General features: G+C 32.4%; 3 protein-coding genes across 5 annotated transcripts; 1 reads left to right on the top strand and 2 right to left on the bottom strand.

Annotated features, from left to right (window-relative positions):
• Nucleotides 1-699: 699 nt before the first annotated feature.
• On the bottom strand, nt 700-3,336 carry LOC126770612 (DCN1-like protein 3). 2 transcript variants are annotated; one of them, XM_050490094.1, is made up of 4 exons: nt 3,285-3,336; nt 3,105-3,191; nt 2,791-3,009; nt 700-2,655 (listed from the first exon to the last, which is right to left on the bottom strand). In XM_050490094.1, exons 3-4 carry the CDS (start codon nt 2,861-2,863, stop codon nt 1,745-1,747), a joined length of 984 nt encoding a protein of 327 aa, XP_050346051.1. In that variant the 5' UTR covers nt 2,864-3,009; nt 3,105-3,191; nt 3,285-3,336; the 3' UTR covers nt 700-1,744. The 2 variants fall into 2 exon arrangements, with proteins under 2 accessions (XP_050346051.1, XP_050346052.1); XM_050490095.1 differs by having other exon boundaries at nt 3,289-3,309.
• Nucleotides 3,337-3,878: 542 nt separating this feature from the next.
• LOC126770655 (uncharacterized) lies at nt 3,879-5,949 on the top strand. The gene is made up of 3 exons (XM_050490163.1): nt 3,879-4,394; nt 4,586-4,801; nt 5,199-5,949. The coding sequence occupies exons 1-3, from the start codon at nt 4,106-4,108 to the stop codon at nt 5,330-5,332; spliced, it is 639 nt and encodes a 212-aa protein (XP_050346120.1). The 5' UTR covers nt 3,879-4,105; the 3' UTR covers nt 5,333-5,949.
• Nucleotides 5,950-6,093: 144 nt separating this feature from the next.
• Nucleotides 6,094-21,394, bottom strand: LOC126770553 (lysophospholipid acyltransferase 6). Of its 2 annotated transcripts, XM_050490006.1 has the most exons (11): nt 21,252-21,394; nt 20,983-21,177; nt 19,660-19,799; nt 19,270-19,347; nt 18,867-18,958; nt 17,990-18,234; nt 17,692-17,824; nt 10,074-10,294; nt 9,396-9,596; nt 8,818-8,969; nt 6,094-7,931 (listed from the first exon to the last, which is right to left on the bottom strand). In XM_050490006.1, exons 2-11 carry the CDS (start codon nt 21,064-21,066, stop codon nt 7,772-7,774), a joined length of 1,506 nt encoding a protein of 501 aa, XP_050345963.1. In that variant the 5' UTR covers nt 21,067-21,177; nt 21,252-21,394; the 3' UTR covers nt 6,094-7,771. The 2 variants fall into 2 exon arrangements, with proteins under 2 accessions (XP_050345963.1, XP_050345961.1); XM_050490004.1 differs by having other exon boundaries at nt 20,983-21,394.
• Nucleotides 21,395-22,112: the final 718 nt, after the last annotated feature.

Raw genomic sequence — 22,112 nt, 5'->3', positions numbered from 1 at the left:
GACTTTTTCTGTTCGTGTATAGATGATGTGTTTAAAAAATAGCGAATATATTTTGATCGAAACCAGCGATATAGCTAAATAGCGGCACGCTAAACCTAGTGAAATACTGCCTTATTTTGACTTAATTTTCAGGATGTTTTTAAATACTAATTCAAAAACACTCAGATTCGGCTTTCGTTAATTTTGGTTATTAATTTCTAAAATATTTTTTAAAGTTCAATATTAAAATCGGAATATAGAAATCAAAGGCTTATCATACTCTACAAGATACGGGTTGAAAGGTAGTTCTGCTATCCGAAGTGTACCATCTAGAATATGGTGACGAAGTTGTTTAAAATAAAAATCTAGCATAGTGACATTGTAGGGAATATTAACATTTCACTTTAATACAAATGAACATTTCTTAAAAATTCTGCAAACAATTAATATAAAAAAATTAAGGCGGAGTTGATTCATTAAGTTTCTATTCAACATATTAGAGATAAGATAAAAACAAGAGCCCCGAGCTGGCGCTGAAAATATGAAAAAATCAAATGACCCCTATGAAGAAAACTAAGAAGCGATCGTCGTGGCTTGCGCGCGAGATCGACTAATAAGGAAATATATATAAATATATACACACAGATATGTTCAATATTGCCTTTACACATTTTAATCAGACCCTACAGCAGTTATACACAATAAGGTTGAAATAAAATAATTTTAGTAAGAAAAATGTTTTGTATTTATTGCATTAGCATAGTTAATACATAGATTGTATATGAGTCAATTGCATTCTTCCTTTTGTTGAACTCATCATTGGTCACCAATATTTACAATAGCAGTCTTGCATCCACATCCATTACGACATTAGACAGATATTTGATGATTTTTTATCAGCAATGCCATTAATTAATAAAAATATTACTTATATTGCAGGAAAATATAATGGAAAATTTGTTTAATGTAATATATACAACAATTAATTTAACTAGAATGATTAGAAAAAATAAAGATTTCTTTATTATTTTGCTGTGTGAAGCTTATTAAGTGGTATTCAATTAGGCTGTTTAGTATTAAAGAGGAATAATATTATTATTCCTTATATTTAACTATTCTGGTTTTAATCTAAGCAATTGAGGCTACAGAATGAAATATTTACAAATTTTGGCTAATTCCATTTCTGGAATGTCAATTATTTATAAGATTAAAATTTAACCCTTTAACCGCCTAGGTCGAATTAATCCGACAAATATTTTCGGGCCCATTTCGCTTGAGTCGTATATTTACGACCAAAATAACACTGATCGTTTTATCAGCTTTTTTATTTAATTACGCTGTATTCTATCAAAAATATGTCTACATTAGGTAAATAGTTAACTAAGTAATCGTTTACAGTTTAATACACTTTAGCCTCTTAATTAGAAGTCTTAAAAATAATGTCCAAAGTTAGAAGAATTACTAACATTATTTTTAGAAAATTGTATTGTGTGTTTCGATTCACTGTGCCGGACGCTGGGGGCACGCCAACAGATATGAAGTCGGGCGGTTAAAGGGTTAATGGGTTTTTTAGTCTCAAAATACTTATAATATATAGTACTAATATTTACATTCCACTCATCAGCAATATATGTGTCGCTTCTCCATCAATTATTTAACGTTTAATTCCTAGGTAGGACATGACCATCACTATGCAATCATTATCAGATTATCAGTCTCAATATTTAAGTACCTATAGTAGCTATAATTTGGCAAACATAGGAGGTTAATCCTGAATTTTGGTGATATTCTTAGTTACATTTTGATTCACTTGATCATTTTCAAATTCCACAAAGTCATCAAACAAACTTGGCCATGCTTCCGTGTCATCATAACTGCTTAGATCATCACCAACATACTCACAAAAGTTGAGAAACATATACCAAGTGTCCTTGGGAATCCCTCTGATGTGAGTATTTTTTTCTAGATAACTAAGCCATCTATCTAATATAGGAGGTTCGTCAATTGTGAAGACTAGGCGCCATAATAGCACAGCTATGTCTGCTGGCAGTATCCTTTGGCCAGATGTAACATCTAAACCAAACTTAAAAGTAAATCTGTACAAATCTTTGAACTGTTCTGAATCTCTTTTTAATTCATTTATTATGTCATTTAGTTTTTGCTGTATGCCCTTTATTGAATCTGATTTCATACTTTTTAACCCTTGAACAAATTCCATTTTGGTAAATCTGCACATTTGACTAGCATTTAATTTCCATGCAAGTACTAACACTTTAAAATCATCTGGATTTAATTGCAGATCATTGCACAAATTTTCAATGCCCTCTGCAAGTATAGCATCTTCTAAAGAATCTTTGTATTGGTCAAATAATTGATTAATTTTTGATTCAGATATCCGAGATTCACCTGAACCAATAGAAGACATGCTACGAGGTATAGAGGGCAATTTCTGGTAAAAAGATTTAGGGGTTTTATCATTATTTACATGCATTTTATGAACTGTATCATTACAGCAATACTCGTCTAAGGAATTTAATGCATTCGCATTTGTTATGTGGCTGCTATTTCTGTAACAGTTTATACTGTTATCATTGTTATGCAGTAACGGTTCCTCTTGAGGATAATCTGATATCATGACAGTGGGAACTTGATTACTAGTGACAATTTCTGTCATCTCTGTAAAATAAAATTAAATACAATATATAATATATATAATAAAAGAAATACATACGAGTTCTTAAGAAATAGTTTAGCATGAGTTTATGATTCATATTGTGATGATTATAGCAGACAAACAAAATAATAACTTACCATCTTTTGGTCTTTGTGATGTGTCCACATCAGCATTTGCTTGATTATTAAAACAACTAAGACAATGGCCCATTTGATAAGATATAATACAAAGTTTTCCAAAACATAAATTGTTGGTCTAATACACCAGCAGCCTTACTCAATATTTCAAATGTTGTTCTATGCAACATAATGACCAAAAATCGGCGTTCTATTAAATTGTAACTTTATCTTGAGAACCTAGAATAAATTATACAATGTTAAAAGTTTTTCTGAAAATTACAAAACAAAAATTTAAAAAAGAAATAAATTTATTAATCAAAACATTTACGAACCATCCTCTCCTTTCATGAAGAAACAAGGGGTCAGGTGTAAATCATAAATTTCCGCATCAGAAAATCCTTTTTAGACATAGTAAGTATCTGTAAATTAATTGTTAGCATATAAATAAACAAATACATGAAAAATAAAACAAGAACCATATAGTCTAAAGTGATTCTTTAATCTTTTATTACCTACAAGAATAGAATAAAAAACCAAAACAGACTATGAAAGACGAAGTTAGTGTCACTGTGACAAATAGCCCATCTGCCCATTTTACAACAAAATCTGCGTTCATATTATTTTGAAAAAGTCTTGATTGCTACTGCTTCAATTATTTAAATATTAAGGTAAATATGACAAATAAATATATTTATCAAAAGAATAAAAAGTTAAGGTACATAAGGTTCTACGATTAATTAAAGATTTTTTCAATCATTTATTTAAAGCTTAAAGACTCTCCCAAGTTATTCGAATAAAACTGTATTTCGATCGATTAATTGTATGAAGTAGATTGGGCAAAATGTAATAAGATTTATGTGATTTGAATCTTTAATTGACTCACTCACTAGCTTTACTTTTTTTGATTACTTTTTTTTACGTTTTAGTATCGTAATAAAATAAAATTAGGCAAAAACGTTAAAAAGTACATGGTTTGGTATTTTCAGTTATTCCTAAACAACTCGCATTTAATCACAGTGCGTACTAGGCCTAAATCAGTATATTATAATTATAACTGGCAATACATTGACAGTTCGTCATTAACGTCAGGCTGTCGGTAATTTCAAATGGGATTTAGCTTTGATTTTTGAAAAATAAACGTTAGGTATCTTTAACTTGTGGCTCTATCGCAAATGAAATTTTATCATTAGTTACTTATTGCAGTTGTGTTTTGTTAATGTTTAGAAGACCGGTTATAGTTTACGAAAAAAGGACATCTAAAAGAATTAGGTCTACTTCCATGAGCTTTTGCTAATAAATAATTAAATGTTGTGTGTATATTCAAATTTGCAAAATGAGCGTAATTGAAGCAAAGTGGAATTATAAAATTAATATTAGTGAAATTGAAGAGAGTTGTTATAGCAATTTCGAGTTACAATTAAATAACATATGCGAAAATGTCCTTAAAGCTCTTGAAGACGGATTTTTAATTGAAAATATTAATTATCAAGCGAATATAGCCCAAACATACGACGAAGAATTGAAATTAATCATTGAGAGTAATAAAGAATTAAGACAAGAAATTGCTTTACAACTTAATGAATTAACTAAGCAGCAAACCCAATATGAGAACTTCAAGCAAGGCCAGTTGCGTTTTCTAATAACAAATACATATTTCTTGTTACTGTGAATATGCTTATTAAATGACTAATAGCATGAATTCATTTGTTTTATATATTATGACGATATTCCAGTTACTTGAAGCAAAAATATATTTAACATATACATATTTAGTCTTCCTGTATGGAGTATTAATTTACTTTGAATGTTACAGATCAAAAACTTCTCACGCAAGAGATAAAAGAAACACATGAAGCATTTTTAATGGCTAAAAAATGCTATAAGAAGTTTTTAAAGATATATTATTCAATAGAATCTAGAAGTGACAATTCCCAGGTTGTTTATGTGCAATTTTTTACTGAAGCTAAAAAAGAGACAGAGAACTATTCAGTTAGATTATTACGAAACATTGAATCAGGAAAATATGAATGTAAGTATTTTAAGTATCATAAGGTTTCTTCAATATAAAACTATATGATGATTGACTGACTCGTTGGTCTAGTGGCTACATGTAAGGCCGTGGACCCGGAGGTCCTGGGTTCAAATCCCAGGTCGAGCCAATAATATATTATTGAGATTTTATGTTGAAAATTCTTAGTGCCTCGAAAGCATGTAGCGAGTTGGTCCTGCACCTGAACTCTTTCCGGTCGGTGTCACATTGCTGGAGCGTCGGAGTGATTGGGCTATGAGAGTTAGGGATTAGAGAGCAGTTGGCTGATCTCTCTTGAGATTGGCTACCGCGGGAATCAGTCTGGCGGACTATATATATGGTGATAAATTAAGTAGTTAAAATTTTGAAATACAACAATAACACTGATATGTTTTAGTGCAGAGCATCAACCCAAAACTCAAAACATTTAAGGATCTTCAACAGAAGTTAAAAGAAACAAATGATGTTCCTGGAGTGTTATGCTGTTTGAGACAAGCATTTATGGCAATAAAAGAAGCTAAAAAAAAGTAATACCATCTACATTGAAAAGCAGTTCATTAAAATAAACTTTTATTTTATAAACATCACAACATAGCAACCATAGCATATAAGTTACAGTTTCATGTAAGATATCAAATTTACACAATAGACAACTCTCTATTTTATTAACGACATTTTTTACAAAAATACTGTAATTATCTTATTTTATTTAATGATTAACAATATGATGTTAAAATAGGTGTCAGTATTTTGTATTCTTTAAAAAAATAACATAAATTGTAAATGGAAAAGCTCACAATGAAATAACTTGGATAAGTAATTAGCTGAAATAATTGGTTACTTTTGTATGTTACATGAAATTATTGTATATATGGAACGATAACACATCAACTGTTGTTAATAAGTAGATATAATATTGCATATGTTAAAACATTCAGTAACTGTTCAATAGAATTGTTTGGTTTTTGGTACTATGTTGATAATACAATATGTTTCAATTATTAAATTTTTTACCAAATGTATACAGGAGTAATGAAAAAAAATGTAATACAATAAAAATGTTAAAATAAAAGATTGATTGTTGAAAGCCTCGGGGTCTAATATTTTCAGTAGTTACTGTTTTCATATTGCTTGATAATTTAACCATTTACAAATTATGTTCAAAAAACAGTCGGGTCCAGTTCGTAGATTTAATTAAACTATGGCATCAATAAAAGGTAACAGTGTACTAGAACATTTCTGTACTTATTCTCAAAATAAATACAATGCAGATCTCTAACCGTAAAAAGTAAATATATTGTAAATTTAGATTCTTAAAATAGCTAAAAACATTAATTAATTTCACCTGATATATTAATAGCAGTAATTATCCAAACATTTTTTTAATTAAACATCATGTGATAAGAAATTTTTATATTAAAGTAAGAACTTTATTACCCATAGTCTTGGTGTAATGATAATAGTTTTAAATTTTAATAAATTGTAATTATAATTATTGTACATGAATTTTTATGTATGATTTTATTGTATTATAGGAACTTCAAAGCTGCCAAAACAGCATAAATACTTTGTTTCATTTGAATATAGTAACATATCACCACAATATCGTCATTATAATGTTTAGAGATTTAGATATTATTTTTAATCTATACAAAAAACAATATTTTTGTCTATTTGTCCAAAGTAATCTTATAAACAGGTAAAAATTACAAATGCTATTAATTTAAAAATGCTATTTATTATTATGGAATTGCCCCTGTATCCAAATCGGTTTTGTCTACTGTTTTACTGCTATCATAGGAAAATAAGTAGAATATATATCATGTTATCAGTAAAAATATTTTCAGGATTATTGGAAATTTCCCCAGGCTTTGATTATTAAACATTGTATTTGTTTAAGAATTTTTTAATATTCCATGTATAATAAAAATTTAACGTAGATAAAACCGCTGGACATAGCTAGAATTTTATACTCATAACAAACCTTACAAATGAAAAAAAAAAACTAAATTAACTAATTGCTTAATTTTAATATTTTAACATTATTGTTTGGATAATTTTGTAATTTCATTTTCAAATAAATTACAAGAATATATATATTAGGTAAAAAAAATATTAATGAATTTCACCTGACTAACTTATCAAATATACATTGTTGATAACATTTATTGGGGCCTAGATTATTTTTGAAAGCTTATTTGTTTGAAGAGTTGATTTACTCATGACAAATTTGTTTATTGTTCCTACTTATAAAACTATATTTTTTGACTAAATAATCTTTTCAGCTGGAGTGTGATTGATACATATTCATAAATTATTTTTACTTATGAAAAAATATTAATAACTTAAAAATAATACTGTAATGTAATCATAAATTTTAAATGCTTATATTTATAATAGATAAAAAACTTATTTCAGATTTGTTTTTTTAAGAATATTTTTAAAACATTGCACTTAATGGCAGACAATGCACAGTTTGTTAATTTTTATGTAAATGGGACATTTTAGTCTTAAAAGGATCAAATATACATACATCTAATGAGTGTGCATTGGTAAGTTATTAAACATAACAAATTAATGCTTAAAAATAATTAACCACATTATATATTATAAACTTATAATAACATGAGATAAATTAAAAATATGTTAGTAATATTCTACCACATACATGTACTTTTATATGTTGTTTAATTCTGTAACATAAAAATATAATTATAGTGTTAAAAAAATAATATTTTTTTAATGTCTTACTATTTCTAAATTAAAACTAAGTTTATAGAATAATATTAACATTGTAAATAGGTAGGTATTCTGTAGAAAAATAATTTTAAATATTTGTTTGTTTTGTGCTCATACATAAATGCTCAGTGTGTTATATAAAAATATCTTCAATGTTATCATACAAATGGTATAAAAAAATTTCATTTGAGTCTATAGTAAATCAAATAAAAACATCCTGGTTTATTTATGTTAAGGTATTTTGAGTTTTCCATTCGCCTCTCCTTTGTTGTCTTTTGCAAAGGTAGAAGTGATTGACATATCCGAGTTTTGAGATGGTCCATACGACTTAGATTTAGCTGGTAAAAACATTGCTCCTAAAGCAATAAAATGCAGGGAGTAGTAAAATTTCCTGGAACAATTTTTTAAATCTTAAATAACGTTACGTATTTGTGTGAAGTTTTTTTAAGAAATTACACGCATTACAAAAAATATATTTTTTATATAATATCGATGTAATAGCGATTATTTATTTGATTATTCAAATAAATAATCGCTATTACATTAAAACTTAGTTTCAACGAATTACTTCTGAGACTAAAATTAGAATCGTATGTGAGTTAATAACTGCGTTTGTAAAAAAAAGGGAAATTGAATCAATAGAATGCGCCAACAGAAGTTAAATAAGGAGAAGAAATATTTGAAAAGGACACCACATCCATCACATTTCATTAAAAGTTTATAGGTTATACTGCGTAAAACTGAACGAATAGTAAACGTTAATGAATTGTTGGTACATTTACTGTAGTTACTGTAGTTTTCAACAATTAATTACAGGCACAAGGGACATAAAATCTTAGTTCCCAAGGTTGATGGCGCATTGGCTATGTAAGCGATGGTTGACATTTCTTACAATGCCAATGTCTAAGGGCGTTTGGTGACCACTTACCATCAGGTAAGTATATTCTACTCTATAAAAAATCTATTTATCCTATTCTATAAAAAAAAAGCTATAGCCTTTTCCAATTACAAGAGCAACAAAGACACATAAACAATTTCGACATGAATTAGACATGCTATGATTGGTCGAGATTATGAAAAATCGTAAATTCGTTAAGGATTCGCAAAATATGTTATAAATGTTGTTATTGGAACTTTAAAAGTATAAATAAAGTAGATATAAGTAGTTAAGTGCAATAGTGCTGTACTACAAATAAAGACATATTAAAATCACGTACTGTTTTCATTGCATAATATAACAGAGACATAAAACAAAGAATAATATTAAAAATGCAAACCCATAAAATGCGAGGCTTGGTGAAAGGTGTAACAACACGAACGGGACGGTCGCGTACGTCATAGCAACTCTGGTAGTTACAAATGTTAAAGCATCATACAAGAGTTTTTTGGGACGACTCTCTAAAAACATCGGACGAGCGAACGCGCGGATCTGAAAAATAAACGTAATGTTCTAGCGAAACTGTTTTAAAAGAAATTTTACTGTTATGATTTTAAACGACAAATAATCTCTTATCGTCAACATGGTTTTTTGTTCATTTATTATTTTAGTTATTTATACGGCTTATTTTATCAAGGATGCAATAAACAATTACAATAATATAAATTTCCATAAGATAAATTCAAAATAACTTTTTAAGCTTAGTAGTATTACGGTGTTAGCCTCTGCCTCATTATCACAACATTATGACTTAAACATGTAGTCACGCGACATTATTTCTAATTTAATTATGTTAATAAAAATTAATACATTTAAAAATGCCTCGTTTTCACATGTAAAATATAGAAAGTATTGAAAAATAAAGAAACATGTTTTTTATTGAAATAGTATTTGATCACAATGCACAGCAGAAAGTACCTTCTTAGCGGCGACGGTGAAGAGTCCGCCCGCGAAGAAGGTGAGGTAGTACCCGGGGTGGAAGCCGTGCCACAGCGCGGACAGTGCGTACACGCGCGTCGTGCGCCACGCCGCGCCGCCGCGCTCGTACGCCGCCACCCGCAGCCACGCGTTCGTGTTTTTGTTCCAACTCGACACCGCCACGCGGAAGTTTTGCGCGAACTGCGCACCGCACGCTTTAGTACACTCCCACTGGGGCCAACTTGCTTTGTAATGGCCCTCTTTATTTTCATTCATTATTAAGACTAACATCCCATTGAATTGTTTTTTTAGATTAAATTAAAAACGTAAATTCGTAACATATCATTTTTAGATTGTAACTTAAACTTTCGGGGGCAAAGATGACACCTAGTATTTCAGTCGCAGGATTGTCGTTATGCTATTATTTCACTGGTGACATGGTTATTGCATGAAATTTTATCAATCATTTTCATTTCATACAAAATCAAGGACTTAAATTGTAAGTTCACTGGGCACATTCCATAATATTTTTTATGATATGATAGTAGGCATTTGGAAATTGTTGACATAATACCTCGATAATACATAAAATAAAAAGGATTGTTTAAATTTGTCATTAAAGAAATTATCATCTTGATAATAGTACTATTTCTATAAAATATTAGGAGAAATTTCTACCTCGAATCCGAAAACGTCTATATTAGACATTTTATCCCATTTTGGGGAACCGTTGTTGTCGTAGCCATTGAAGCCCATTCCGGAATTGTTACAGATGGCTTCAGATAATAACCACGCGTGGTAGTACTTGCATCTCACTACGAGGGTTGACAGATACGCGTACCACAAGAGATATAACGCGGACCACGATCTAGATACCTCAGATGTGGGATCTTTTAATTCTGTAAAGATAAAAAGTTGGTGAAATTTCGTTTTATCTATTATCTCTATGCAATCGAGTAACAATAAGATTGTTTTTGTTCTTTTATATTTTTGTAATCATCTAATAATATTCTAATTTCTTTAAATTTATTAATTATTTAGTTTTTAGGTTTCGTATTACGCGTATAGCCCTCTCTTACAGCATAAATAACGTATGGATAGCGGATGCGTTAACACAAAATATGAAGCTGTAACACTTTAAAATTAACTGAAATACCTTTACTAAGCAAAGCAAAGTATCAACGTCAGTAAATAGTCTTGTTGTTTGAACCGCAAATGTTACAGAGCTAAATGCCAGTAGGCCAATTCGTTTAAATTATTACAATTTAAGTTCAAGAGCACGGCATATAAAATCCGTCTGTTTCTTTTTTTTTACGCTGTTGAAACTTTCAGAAAGGTTCATGGGGGAGGCGAACTGGGTTATGTGGGATTCTTACCCACTAAAACCACTGCGATGGCCGTCCTCGGCACGAATCGGAGAGGCTGCGGGATCGTGTAAATACGCATCCTCGGCCTCTCCCGTGCTTTGGTCGGCTCGTGGCTCGGCGGAGCTCTCCTCAAGGGGCAAAGGTAATCCCGCCCCCCCTCCGCACTCCTTGCTAGTGCGTACGGCAGCGCGAGGGCATCCCGGCTGCCGTCCTCCTCAGGGCCGTCTGAAATGAGACACGCGAGGACCCCACCTCACGCATCCACGACTCCAGGGTTACGCCCTATCTTTTAAGCCACGCGCGACGGGACTATGGGAGGGCCGGGACGACGCCGTCGTCGTCTCCGCCGAGCAGGATCGGCCCTTTCCCGTTCCCGCTCCGCCGTCTCCTTCTGGACCATGACGGTCTCACAGAAGGAGGCTACGGCCCTCCACGCCGATTCCCTGCGAAGCATCGCCGACACGATTGCTCGCAGGGACAGGTCTTCTCCGACTTTGTTTGGGCAAAGGTGCTCAAGCACCGTCGACCGGAGTGACAGGTGCTTCGCTTGTGGCGAGATTGGCCACAGGGCGAAGAATTGCACCTCTCGGTCGATGAAGTGCCCTTTGCGCGGACATGAGTCGTCCTTCGGCTCACCGTCTTAGCGCCGAAGGGTGCTGCCCGACGGAGGGAAGGAGGAAGAAAAAAAGTTTCTCCTCCTGTCTCAACCCAGACGACCGCCGCGGCTCTCACCTCAGCACCGGGCCCTAGCCCTCAGGAGGCAATGGAGGTTTCCAATTCGCGGGTGTAGGAGTGATCCAGGCGAACCTTAACCACTGCCGCAACGCTCAGAAATTGCTGATGCAGACCGTTGCGGAGCGGTCCATAGGTCTCGCGATCATGGCGGAGGCCTATAATGTTCCCGACCACCCTCGCTGGTTTGGGAACGTCATTGGAACCGTTGCCGTGTACTGGGCGGGTGGTGAAGGGGTCCCACCTTGTTCCCTGCTTGAAAGGGGGCAGGGATTTGTTGCAGTTCGTTGGGGCCCTTTGGCCATCGTAGGGTGCTATGTCTCTCCCAATAGGTACGCCGACTACGAGGAGTACCGTCAATGTATTTACTCCATCCATCCATTGATAAGTAAATTAGTATTAATATTTTTATATTCAGTGTGCTAAATTTACTTCTTTTGGTATTCTTAATATTTAATACAGCATTATTCGTCATATTGTACCTGTTTTATTTAAAAATTCAATGAGGTATCCTCAACAAACAATATTATATATTGTTACTTCATACAAGATTGTAGTATTACAACAACGTACAAACAACTTGAGGTGTCTTCATGACAAACAAGTGACCCCTGGATCTTATTTCCTGTTACATCATCCCTTTTAAATTATATCGTTACGATAAGAATTCAAAAGTTCAAAGTTGCTTGTTATACACAATCTAAGGCTTTGGATAATTCAAAGAAAATTCCTAAGGCATCCCATGAATTCCTAGGCTTCACATATGCTTAATGAGATCAACACACCCACAACAGTTGTCGAGCTATAATTATACTAGCTGTACTCGCGGTTTCTCCCGCGTATAACTTAAAAAAACACTAAGAGCAGACTTATAATATTTCAGTATATACAACACTTAGTTTTATTTTCGTGGGATATTAGTATTTATTCGGTTTTTGCCGCACCCGAATACAATTGGAATCATAGACGAGAAAAACGATTCTCGTATATCTATTCCGACATACTTGAATGTCTTTCCTTGTGCTTTATTTATTGTGACCGCAAACGATAATTTTAAAGGAAATCGTGTACTTTTAAAACTAAAACGTAAATCTGTTTTTTTAATAAGTAATTATTATCAAATAACCGACTAAGTGGCTCATTTATCGCCGAGAGAATCGGAAATGCGATTCAAAGGGAAAATGCTGCTAGCATTCTTCCACCGCTTCACGCTATCACGATTTGTACTATTTTTAACTATTTTAAATTTTTATTTATTTAAGGCTTTATTACTTCACTTGTTAAACTAACCGACTAAATATTGTAAATTTAACAAAACCATAAAAAATATGCGGCAACGAAACAAGTATATTTACAAACCGAAAATAAGTACGTATGAGTATTGCCGTGGAGTACCGGCTTAGAATAGTACTCCCCCAATCTCATCCCGTGGGTGTCGTAAGAGGCGACTGAGGGACGGGGAAAAGGGGGGATGGGCATCAGCGTCCCCCCTTCCATAAACATCTTACCCCCCTACTGCGCACGCCAACACGCCTGCCCAGCGCGGCGAGTATGGGCAACCCCCCCCCCCTTAATGGCAGATGCGCCCAAAAAACGGCCCCCAGTTACCGGCAAGCCCGCTAGGCCCGACCAAGGTAGCGGTCGCGGTATCGGCAGAGCAGGGGGTGCTAAGAATCACCGGTTCACGGCAGGCTACCGTATAAAACGACTGCACATGGCAACGTACAATGGACGCTCGATGAGGCTGGACCATCACCTCGCCGAATTAGAAGTAGAGTTAAGTCATATAAACTGGCATATACTGGGGTTATCTGAAGTCCGAAGACAGGGGGAGGACACGATAACTCTAGAGTCCGGTAACTTACTCTACTTCCGCGAAGGTGATAACCTCTCCCAGGGTGGTGTCGGTTTTCTAGTCTCGGTATAAACTTGGACAAGACCAAGGTCATGTTCAATAGGCATGTCGTGCCGGGACCGATATACGTCGAGGGGAAACCTCTCGAAGTTGTTAGTGAATATACCTACCTAGGACAGATAATACAAGTCGGTAGGAACAACTTCGAGAAGGAAGCCGATCGAAGAATTCGCTTGGGATGGGCAGCATTTGGCAACCTTCGTCAAGTCCTCAAGTCGTCTATACCGCAATGTTTGAAGACGAAAGTCTTCAACCAATGCGTCTTACCTGCCATGACATACGGTGCCGAAACGTGGACACTAACTGCGGGACTAGTCCACAAATTCAAAGTCGCTCAGCGTGCTATGGAGCGAGCTATGCTCGGAGTATCTTTGAAGGATAAGATCAGAAATGAGATTATCCGGAAAAGAACCGGAGTCACCGACATAGCTTGCAAAATTAGCAGGCTGAAGTGGCAGTGCGCTGGTCACGTATGTCGTAGGACCGATGGCCGTTGGAGCAGACGAGTCCTAGAGTGGAGACCGCGAATCGGCAAGCGCAGCGTAGGGCGCCCTCCAGCCAGGTGGACCGACGACCTTAAGAAGGTGGCGGGCACCAACTGGATGCGGAAGGCGGAGGACAGGGAGCTTTGGCGCACCTTGGGAGAGGCCTATGTTCAGCAGTGGACAACGATTGGCTGTTGATTGATTGATTGAGTATTTTCAAACAACCTACTCAACTACGCGTTGTAATAATTTGTCAAAACTATTAGTATATAGTACTAAAAACTGTCTGTCTATTTTCGTTTTATCTCGATATCTTTCATAAGATAATAATAATATCCTGGGACATTATTCACACTCGGCCATGTGATCCCAAACTAAGCAGAGCTTGTACTATGGAAACCAGATAACTGATATACTACATATACTACTTTTCTTTTGTAAATACATACTTAAATAGATTATTACACCCAGACTCAGGACAAACAGACATGTTCATGCACACAAATGTCTGTCCTGGGTAGGAATCGAACCCACAACCTTCGGCGTGAAAGGCAATTATCTACCAACCACGCAAATAAAAATTAATATTTTATAAAAACGACTGCAATTAATGCATTATGTTGAGAACAAATTTGATTACCATACAAAGGTTATAGTCAATCTTAAAAGACAGACATATATCTACGCATTGGCGAGTTAACCGATATATACCAGCATAAGCTGAACCCTATTTAATATGATTGATCATATAGATCTCAGTTCAACTAAAACATGTTCGACGTGATTCTTTAAATTGACATAACTTTATTATTTATAAACTGATTGATTTAAGTTAGCCACAATACATTAGTGAAAACCGCACTCAAATCATTTAAGCCGTTTCTAAGATTAGCGGGCACAAACGCACAGACAAACAGATAAAAATTCTAACAATCATTATTTTGGGTTCAATTGCGTTGATAAAGTCCCCGGTAATAGTTTTACTAATATGTCTTCCATGTACAGACAACGATCAGTTACAAATTTATTATATGTATAGAATAGATAATGATTTAAACATACTTATTATATATTTATTATTAACAACGTTAAAATTAAAGCTTCGCTACATTATTTTACATTTTCTATGATTCAGCTGTTGGAGTTAAAAAAACAATAAGCAAATAGGGCAATGAGTTCTCAAAAATTATAGGAATTTTCTGATCATCTTTTACAACATTATCATTCAGAGTGTATTCGGAACTGCGAATGCTGACTGTACCATTTTCGCAATTAATAATAATATTTATCGTGTGCATTATCGATTTTATATTTAATATGTAACGATTTAGAATATAAGTAAAAATATTTTTAAATAATATGGTATTTTTTTTGTACAGTTCGGCCGGAAAATTCAGTATTCAGTAGTTTACTTTAAATATAATTTGAAACAACTAATTACTTGATTTCGTTGGCAAAGAACTAACGCATACTGTTTAAGTTCACATATTCGTGCCATTGTCCGTATAAATACTACATCAGAGCAAGTACCCTTCGAACCAATAGATTGCGCGTAGGTACTCATACAAATATATTATCAAAATAGTGTCGTAAATTGTAGATCAATAAACTCTGCGTTAGCAGTAATTAAGTCTTATCATTTATCAGAAAATCATCGCATATTATTTTTTAAGTTTGAACTGATAATAGTAAGTTATTGTTATTTACAGAGGTGGCTTTGAAAGCCATTTAGTTCAAACAATTGCTTCTTGTACGAGCCTTTTTAAGTTTATATTAACCCGCAAACACGTTTACAAGCATAATAATTAGTATGGTTACCCAATTAATTACGCGTGAACAATGATAAAATTAACATTATATTCATTTCAAGTTATTTGTACGGTTTTATAAATAGTTATTTTTGGCCTCGTTTATACTGAGCATTATTGTGAAATTTAAAAAGCACTTGTTCCAATTAAAATAATATAATTAAAAAGGTTACCGATAATGTCAGTGTTGTCAACATCTCAACTTTTTCACACTTGATGTTAAAATGTAATTTTTCAGAATGGAGTGTGAAATTGTAGTTGTATTTGTAATAGTTCAAAAATAATTCCAAAAACTTATTTACTGTAAGTAAGGAACTTATTATTATTTAATATTTGTGAAAATTCGAAAATGAGGATGTACAGTATAGATGTATATTGTATCAGCTAGCTATTTTCCTAAGCTGGTAGATGCTTTGGCATACAATAAATCACTAGTAAATATCATGCTCCCAAACCAGCATCAAACCAAAGTAACATAAAAACTTTTTATGCTTAAATGCCTTTAAAAGACTTTTTTTAAAACTCTGAGCCGTCTACACTATCAATACTATATCATCAGCCGTGCCAATGTATCTATACATATAATAAAATTGTAACTAACCGTTGTCTGTACATGGAAGATATAAGAGTAAAACTATTACCGGAGGACTTTATCAACGCAATAGAACCCAAAACAATGATTGTTAGAATTTTTGTCTGTTTAATTATTTGTCTGTGCGTTTGTGCACGCTAATTTTAGAAACGGCTTAACTGATTTGGGTGCGGTTTTCACTAATATGTTTTAATCCAATCGGTTTATAAATAAAAAGTTATGTAAATTTAAAGAATCACGTTGAACATTTATTCGGTAAAAATGGTATAAAATAAATAAAAATCATAGTCTATAAAATAATGATGATTGAATGTTTATAGGAACAGTACAGTACAGTAACAGCCTGTTAATGTCCTACTGCTGAGCTAAGGCCTCCTCTCCCTTTTGAGGAGAAGATTTGGAGTTTATTCCACCACGCTGCTCCAATGTGGGTTGGTAGAACAAACATGTGGCAGAATTTCAATGAAATTAGACACATGCAGGTTTCCTCACGACGTTTTCCTTCACCGTCAAGCACGAGATGAATTATAAACACAAATTAAGCACATGAAAAATCAGTGGTGCTTGCCCGGGTTTGAACCCACGATCATCGATTAAGACGTCACGCGTTCTAACGGCTAGGCCATCTCGGTTTTTTCAACAAAACAAAGCAAAGTTCAAAAATGGACAAAACAAAGTAAAAAATTGACAGTTTCAGGGATTTAGATTCTTCCAATGTAATGTGGTTTGTAAATAACTTTGTTAGTTAAAGTTAGGTAGGTAAATCGTTTCGTCGCCTCTTACATTTTTTTCTCATTGTTTTGTTAAATTTATAGTTAGTCGGTTAGTTGATAATAATTACTTATTTTTACTACACAGATTTACCTTTTAGTTTTAAAGTACATAATTTCCTGTGAAGGTATCGTTTGTAGTCACAATAAATAACACACAGGGAAAGACATTCAAGTGTTTAGGAATAGATTTAAGGAAATGCTGTTTTTCTCATAGCGAATTGTATGTTTCCCTATCTAGGGTGCGGCGAAATCAATAAATACTAATATCCCATTAAAATAAAACTAAAAATGTTGTATATACTGAAATTTTATAAGTCAGCTCTAAGTTTCTGTAAGTTATACGCGAGTGAAACCGCGAGCACAGCTGGTTATGAATATAATAACAAAACATAATTAATATAATGAGGTTTGTAAAAAAATTCTACATTAATACAATAACCATAATTAAATGATTAAAATGTTAAAAACAACGAGTAAACAATTCTTCCATTGTTTTCTTTTTTAAATCATAAATATGTTTTTAACAGAAACATAACATTTTTAAAAATTTGCATAAAAAATATAATATAGTATTTGTTCATTTTATTTCTTAACCTTAAAAACCACTAAAGTGTATTCACTTACCTTCGAGTACATTCAACGGGTATTTCTCTGCCAGAGACAAGTAAAGGAGAGCGGCAGCCACAGAGCCAGCAACCTTGTATAAAACAGCAAGTCGAGGGGATGGCTCCTTTTCAAATGATTTCTCTTTGTCTTTCTAAAACATTTTTAAATGATTGCATACACGAATATAATAAAATTGCAAATTAACATAACATATGTTAATAAATTTTACAACTTCTAATTAAATTTATAATATAAATAATAAGTACATATATGCACATATATACTGTGCATTGCAAGTCAATAAAAAAAAACTAACTCCGTTAACTCTATCTCCTTCAATGAAGCTTATATAATCTGGATAAAACACAACTGGTCCACACATCAAAGTTTGGAATGCTAAAGTGTAAGCAAAATATTCGAGCGGTGAAGGAATCTTTTCAACTCTGCACACGTCATTCTCAGAATGTTTTGTAGAGTTCGCATTTATTTCCTTTCTCTTCAAATTATCTTGTAACGAATACGCTAGTGACGTAACCCTCTGTGTTATGACCATTAAAGGACCTGCAATTAAATATAAATACATTAGCTTAATAATTTGTAACAATGTATAAGTAGGTATATCAAAGATAATAATCTACTACATGATCAGTACTTATCAAGAAATTATGGGAACTATTTTATATGTATAAATATATTTTTTTAATATTAAATTTCCTTTCTTTGTACTAAGAATAGCTCGACAGGGGCTGCTTGTGTGTATTGAGATTATTTATATCAAAAGATTTGCTTTTAATTCATAAGACACTGATTACAGTGAGGTCACATTTGATTTTGAAATTTTCAACATATTGCAATGTTTATAAATAACACACTTATTTTTAACATACACTCTTTATGTATGTTCTCCGATTATGTTGAAAACGTTTAGAGAGATTTGAATGAATAGTCTATATCCTTTTGAGGCTTTTTGAGGTATATATTTTGACTTAGATAACATACTGTTTTTAATAATCAGAATACATATATACCTAACACATTTTTCACTTTATAGTTCACATTTTATAATCTTCAGAGTATTTTTTTTTAAATAAATTCAACATGTTATTAGATAAGACCATCACATCGTTATATTTATTTACATATGTATCAAAATGAAAGAGTATGATGAATGGAAATTTTAAAATAATCACTACCTGTAATATCTAAATTGTAGTTGGCTGTGTGGTAAATTTGACGATGCAAATGAAGACATGATAAATATATCATTGAGGCAGCCAAAATGACACTGAAAATGAAAGAAAGTAAAACAGTTTTATTTAACTTGACACATATTTGATTATATCTTTGTTTCAAATATTGTGTTAGCTTTTTCAGCTTATTCTATGTACATACCTGTGACAATAAGATATTACAATAGTGTCAACTTGGTTACAATGGTTTGAAGAGAAAATTTTGAGATCACAACTTTCAACCATTGATTTGAAATTGCTACAAGCTTTTGTACAATTTTTTAAATTCTTTTTTTACATAATTATATAGTCCAATTGATAAATATTACAAATGCAAAAAATTAATGAATAAAATTGAAATACGCACTTTCCTAATTGATGCTGTGGCACAGTCTTCAGCAATGTATAACTCAGCATAGGGAGGACCGATAAATGAACTGCTTGTCTAAAAATGTTATTAAATCGTTAAATATAAGCATATCAGAGCAGATATACTTTTTGGAGCTGAATGTGGTATTTGTTATTTTGATTTTCATTGGTTCTATTTAAGTTTTTAGATAAAACTAAATTTGTAAATTGAAAAATGGTAGAAAACTTTTGCTCAGTATTAAAACTAACTTGTCAGATCCAGATAGAGCAACGGATTATACTATATTTATTATAAATACTATAATGAATATTATACCATATCACTAAACTTATTTTAAAAAAATATATTTAAAAAAAAAATACTAATTAAAAAAACAATAAAACTTACTTTCCAAAGCAGAAATATCCCATAAGCAACCCTATAACAAGGCACAATGAATGTCTAAATTCTGGCGAGGCTAGCTTTAATGGTTTTCGAAAAAATCTGGCCACACATAATGCAGCTATTTGTGAAATGAAAAAATTAACCTAATGGAAAAGAAAAGATAATATTATAAAATAAAAAGTGCTACACAAATATAATACAGTGGTTGAAACAAAACAATAGCAAAAAAATAAAATAATGAGTAAGCTTTGCAAGTGTTCATAAATTAGGAATATGCTTATAATGTGCTATGCTTCTTGATTGTTTGAGTGTGCTAATTATTCTATTTATGTTGAGGAAGGAATGGAGCTGGTGAGAAAAGCTTGTATATGATTTGCTTGTGGCAAACATATTAATAAAAAACAAAGAAGACTATCTGCCACTATTACAGTACATAGTAGGAATCGTCAATTGACAACACATAGGATTTGTAAACAAGAAGGATATACTATATTATTTGCACTTGACTGCTTCTGATGTTCAGATTACTACTGAAAATAGTGGTAGAACCTCAATTAACTGGACCAATTCAATGGTATGGATCTGAACTACAATGGCTATCATTATGAAACATGAGCAAAATTATATATCAAAATGTTTGCCAGCTCTCTAACCATGGAATGGGGCTATAATGGACTGCAAACTTTATGAACACTCTTACTAAGTTCTTTTTTACATTGATGAAATATAAGTTGGAATAAAAATCTTATAAGATATATAACATCTTATATATATAACAGCTAAGTCAATCTTAGCTAATATGTGTATTAAAAAATAAGTTATTTTATTGAAGTTAATTTATTGTATTATTGTTCAAGAATTAGGTATGTTAAATTGTTTTTACATTAGAACTATTATTTAAAAAGTAGTACATATTTCAAATGTGTTGTTAAAACATAATTATTTCTAGTAGGATTAACAATGCTTTTACTCCTCTTATTTATTATATCTTTATTAAAAAAAAGTCGATATTCAAGGGAATTTGTTTAAAATATTACTTAATCAACAAAATCATTAATATCTTAATAATTGTACATGAAGTTATAATTATAACTCTTACATTTTATGACATACCTTTTAAAGTGAGTATGTTAGATGTTTACTACATAGATGACACCACTTACAGTATTGTAATTATATCTTTGTTTTCAAATAGGTCCAACTTTTTAAGCTTTATTTTAAACATACTTAGGTATACTCTTAGACATACACTAGATAAAGTTATTAATTGATTGACGAAGACAAAAACATTTAAGTGCTTGCTATAAAAATATATTTTTTACTTACCAGATCAATTGGTAGTCCGAGTCTATTAGATAAAAACAAGAATAATTTGCTTCCATCATAGTAATCGTTATAAGTAGCCGACATTGTAACTCAATTTAAACAACAATACAAATCAAGTTGTTACAGAAATTTTGTCATTCTTCTTAAAAATGTGTACCACTATTTTTTTTCTTTCAATTTTAATCTAACTGTAAACTAAAATAATTTTACATGACAATATAATACACTTATGCTTCTAGGAATGTTACATTGATAAGTGGAATATTAACTTGGATTCAATTATTGACTGTTGCGCAAATTGAGCACAATACGTAAGATCGCTTCATTTATTAATCTGATTCAACGATCAATCTTCAATGTAGACTTGTACAACTACAGTCTAGAGTCTATTATATACACAAGTCACAACACATCCAACAACCCAACCAAGTGACAGTTTATTTATTTTGACATTTAGGAGTGTCAGTTGTCAAACATCATTTTCATTGCTAATTATTGTAAACAGAAAAACTAATAGACGTAATGACGATTTCCCTCTCACTTACACTAGAAAGAAAAAAGCGAAAATAACGTTACAAATGGTTTAGACAGAGAAAGAATTATCAAATCTTTTGTCCTTTATCGCCTAACCAGTTTTGTCAAAGTTGGCTACTCAAGTAGCGAAACAAACTTGACAATTGGAGCGTTCATTGTGTTTATTGTTCAATTTTTGCTTATTTTTATGTTAGAAAACGATTCTAATCCAGTTAAAATACAGAGAAACAATCCTTATATCATATCAAAGGTTGTTAAATTACTTTGTTAAATTGCTGGCGTGTGTTTTCAGGCGTATGACGGTTTTGTCCCTAAATTTAAGAAACTATTCTCAGTGATGATTATTTATGCCATAGTATGACGGAACCTTTTTTATAACGCATTAAAATCCTCAAGATGCCAGCGTCAGCTAAAAAATGTCCCGATTTTCCATAAAAAATATCGACTCGTCGACAATGTAAACAATAAACGGAATCTGGAAGTTGGAAGAGTGTACACTCCCTTGCCTCGGAAAGCACGTAAAGCCGTTGGTCCTGCGTCTGAACTCTTTCGTCAGTCGTTTAGTCGTGTCCGATTGCCGTCCCATCGGCGTATGA

This window comes from Nymphalis io, chromosome 9 (assembly GCF_905147045.1).
Source record: "Nymphalis io chromosome 9, ilAglIoxx1.1, whole genome shotgun sequence".
Lineage (NCBI taxonomy): Eukaryota > Metazoa > Arthropoda > Insecta > Lepidoptera > Nymphalidae > Nymphalis > Nymphalis io.
Note: the sequence above shows the minus strand (reverse complement) of the source record. Positions and strands in the feature narration are given on the sequence as shown.

What these genes read in the sequence shown, in the direction of transcription:
- LOC126770553 (XM_050490004.1), bottom strand. Translation starts at nt 21,066, where the DNA reads ATGTCGGCTACTTATAACGATTACTATGATGGAAGCAAATTATTCTTG. An exon ending in TCGGACTACCAATTGATCTG is followed by an intron (nt 19,800 to 20,982) that starts GTAAGTAAAAAA and finishes CTTTTCCATTAG; the next exon opens with GTTAATTTTTTCATTTCACA. An exon ending in TCACCGTCGCCGCTAAGAAG is followed by an intron (nt 8,970 to 9,395) that starts GTACTTTCTGCT and finishes TTTATTTTTCAG; the next exon opens with ATCCGCGCGTTCGCTCGTCC.
- LOC126770655 (XM_050490163.1), top strand. Translation starts at nt 4,106, where the DNA reads ATGAGCGTAATTGAAGCAAAGTGGAATTATAAAATTAATATTAGTGAA. An exon ending in ATATGAGAACTTCAAGCAAG is followed by an intron (nt 4,395 to 4,585) that starts GCCAGTTGCGTT and finishes TGAATGTTACAG; the next exon opens with ATCAAAAACTTCTCACGCAA. An exon ending in TGAATCAGGAAAATATGAAT is followed by an intron (nt 4,802 to 5,198) that starts GTAAGTATTTTA and finishes GATATGTTTTAG; the next exon opens with TGCAGAGCATCAACCCAAAA.
- LOC126770612 (XM_050490094.1), bottom strand. Translation starts at nt 2,863, where the DNA reads ATGGGCCATTGTCTTAGTTGTTTTAATAATCAAGCAAATGCTGATGTG. An exon ending in ATCACAAAGACCAAAAGATG is followed by an intron (nt 2,656 to 2,790) that starts GTAAGTTATTAT and finishes TTTATTTTACAG; the next exon opens with AGATGACAGAAATTGTCACT.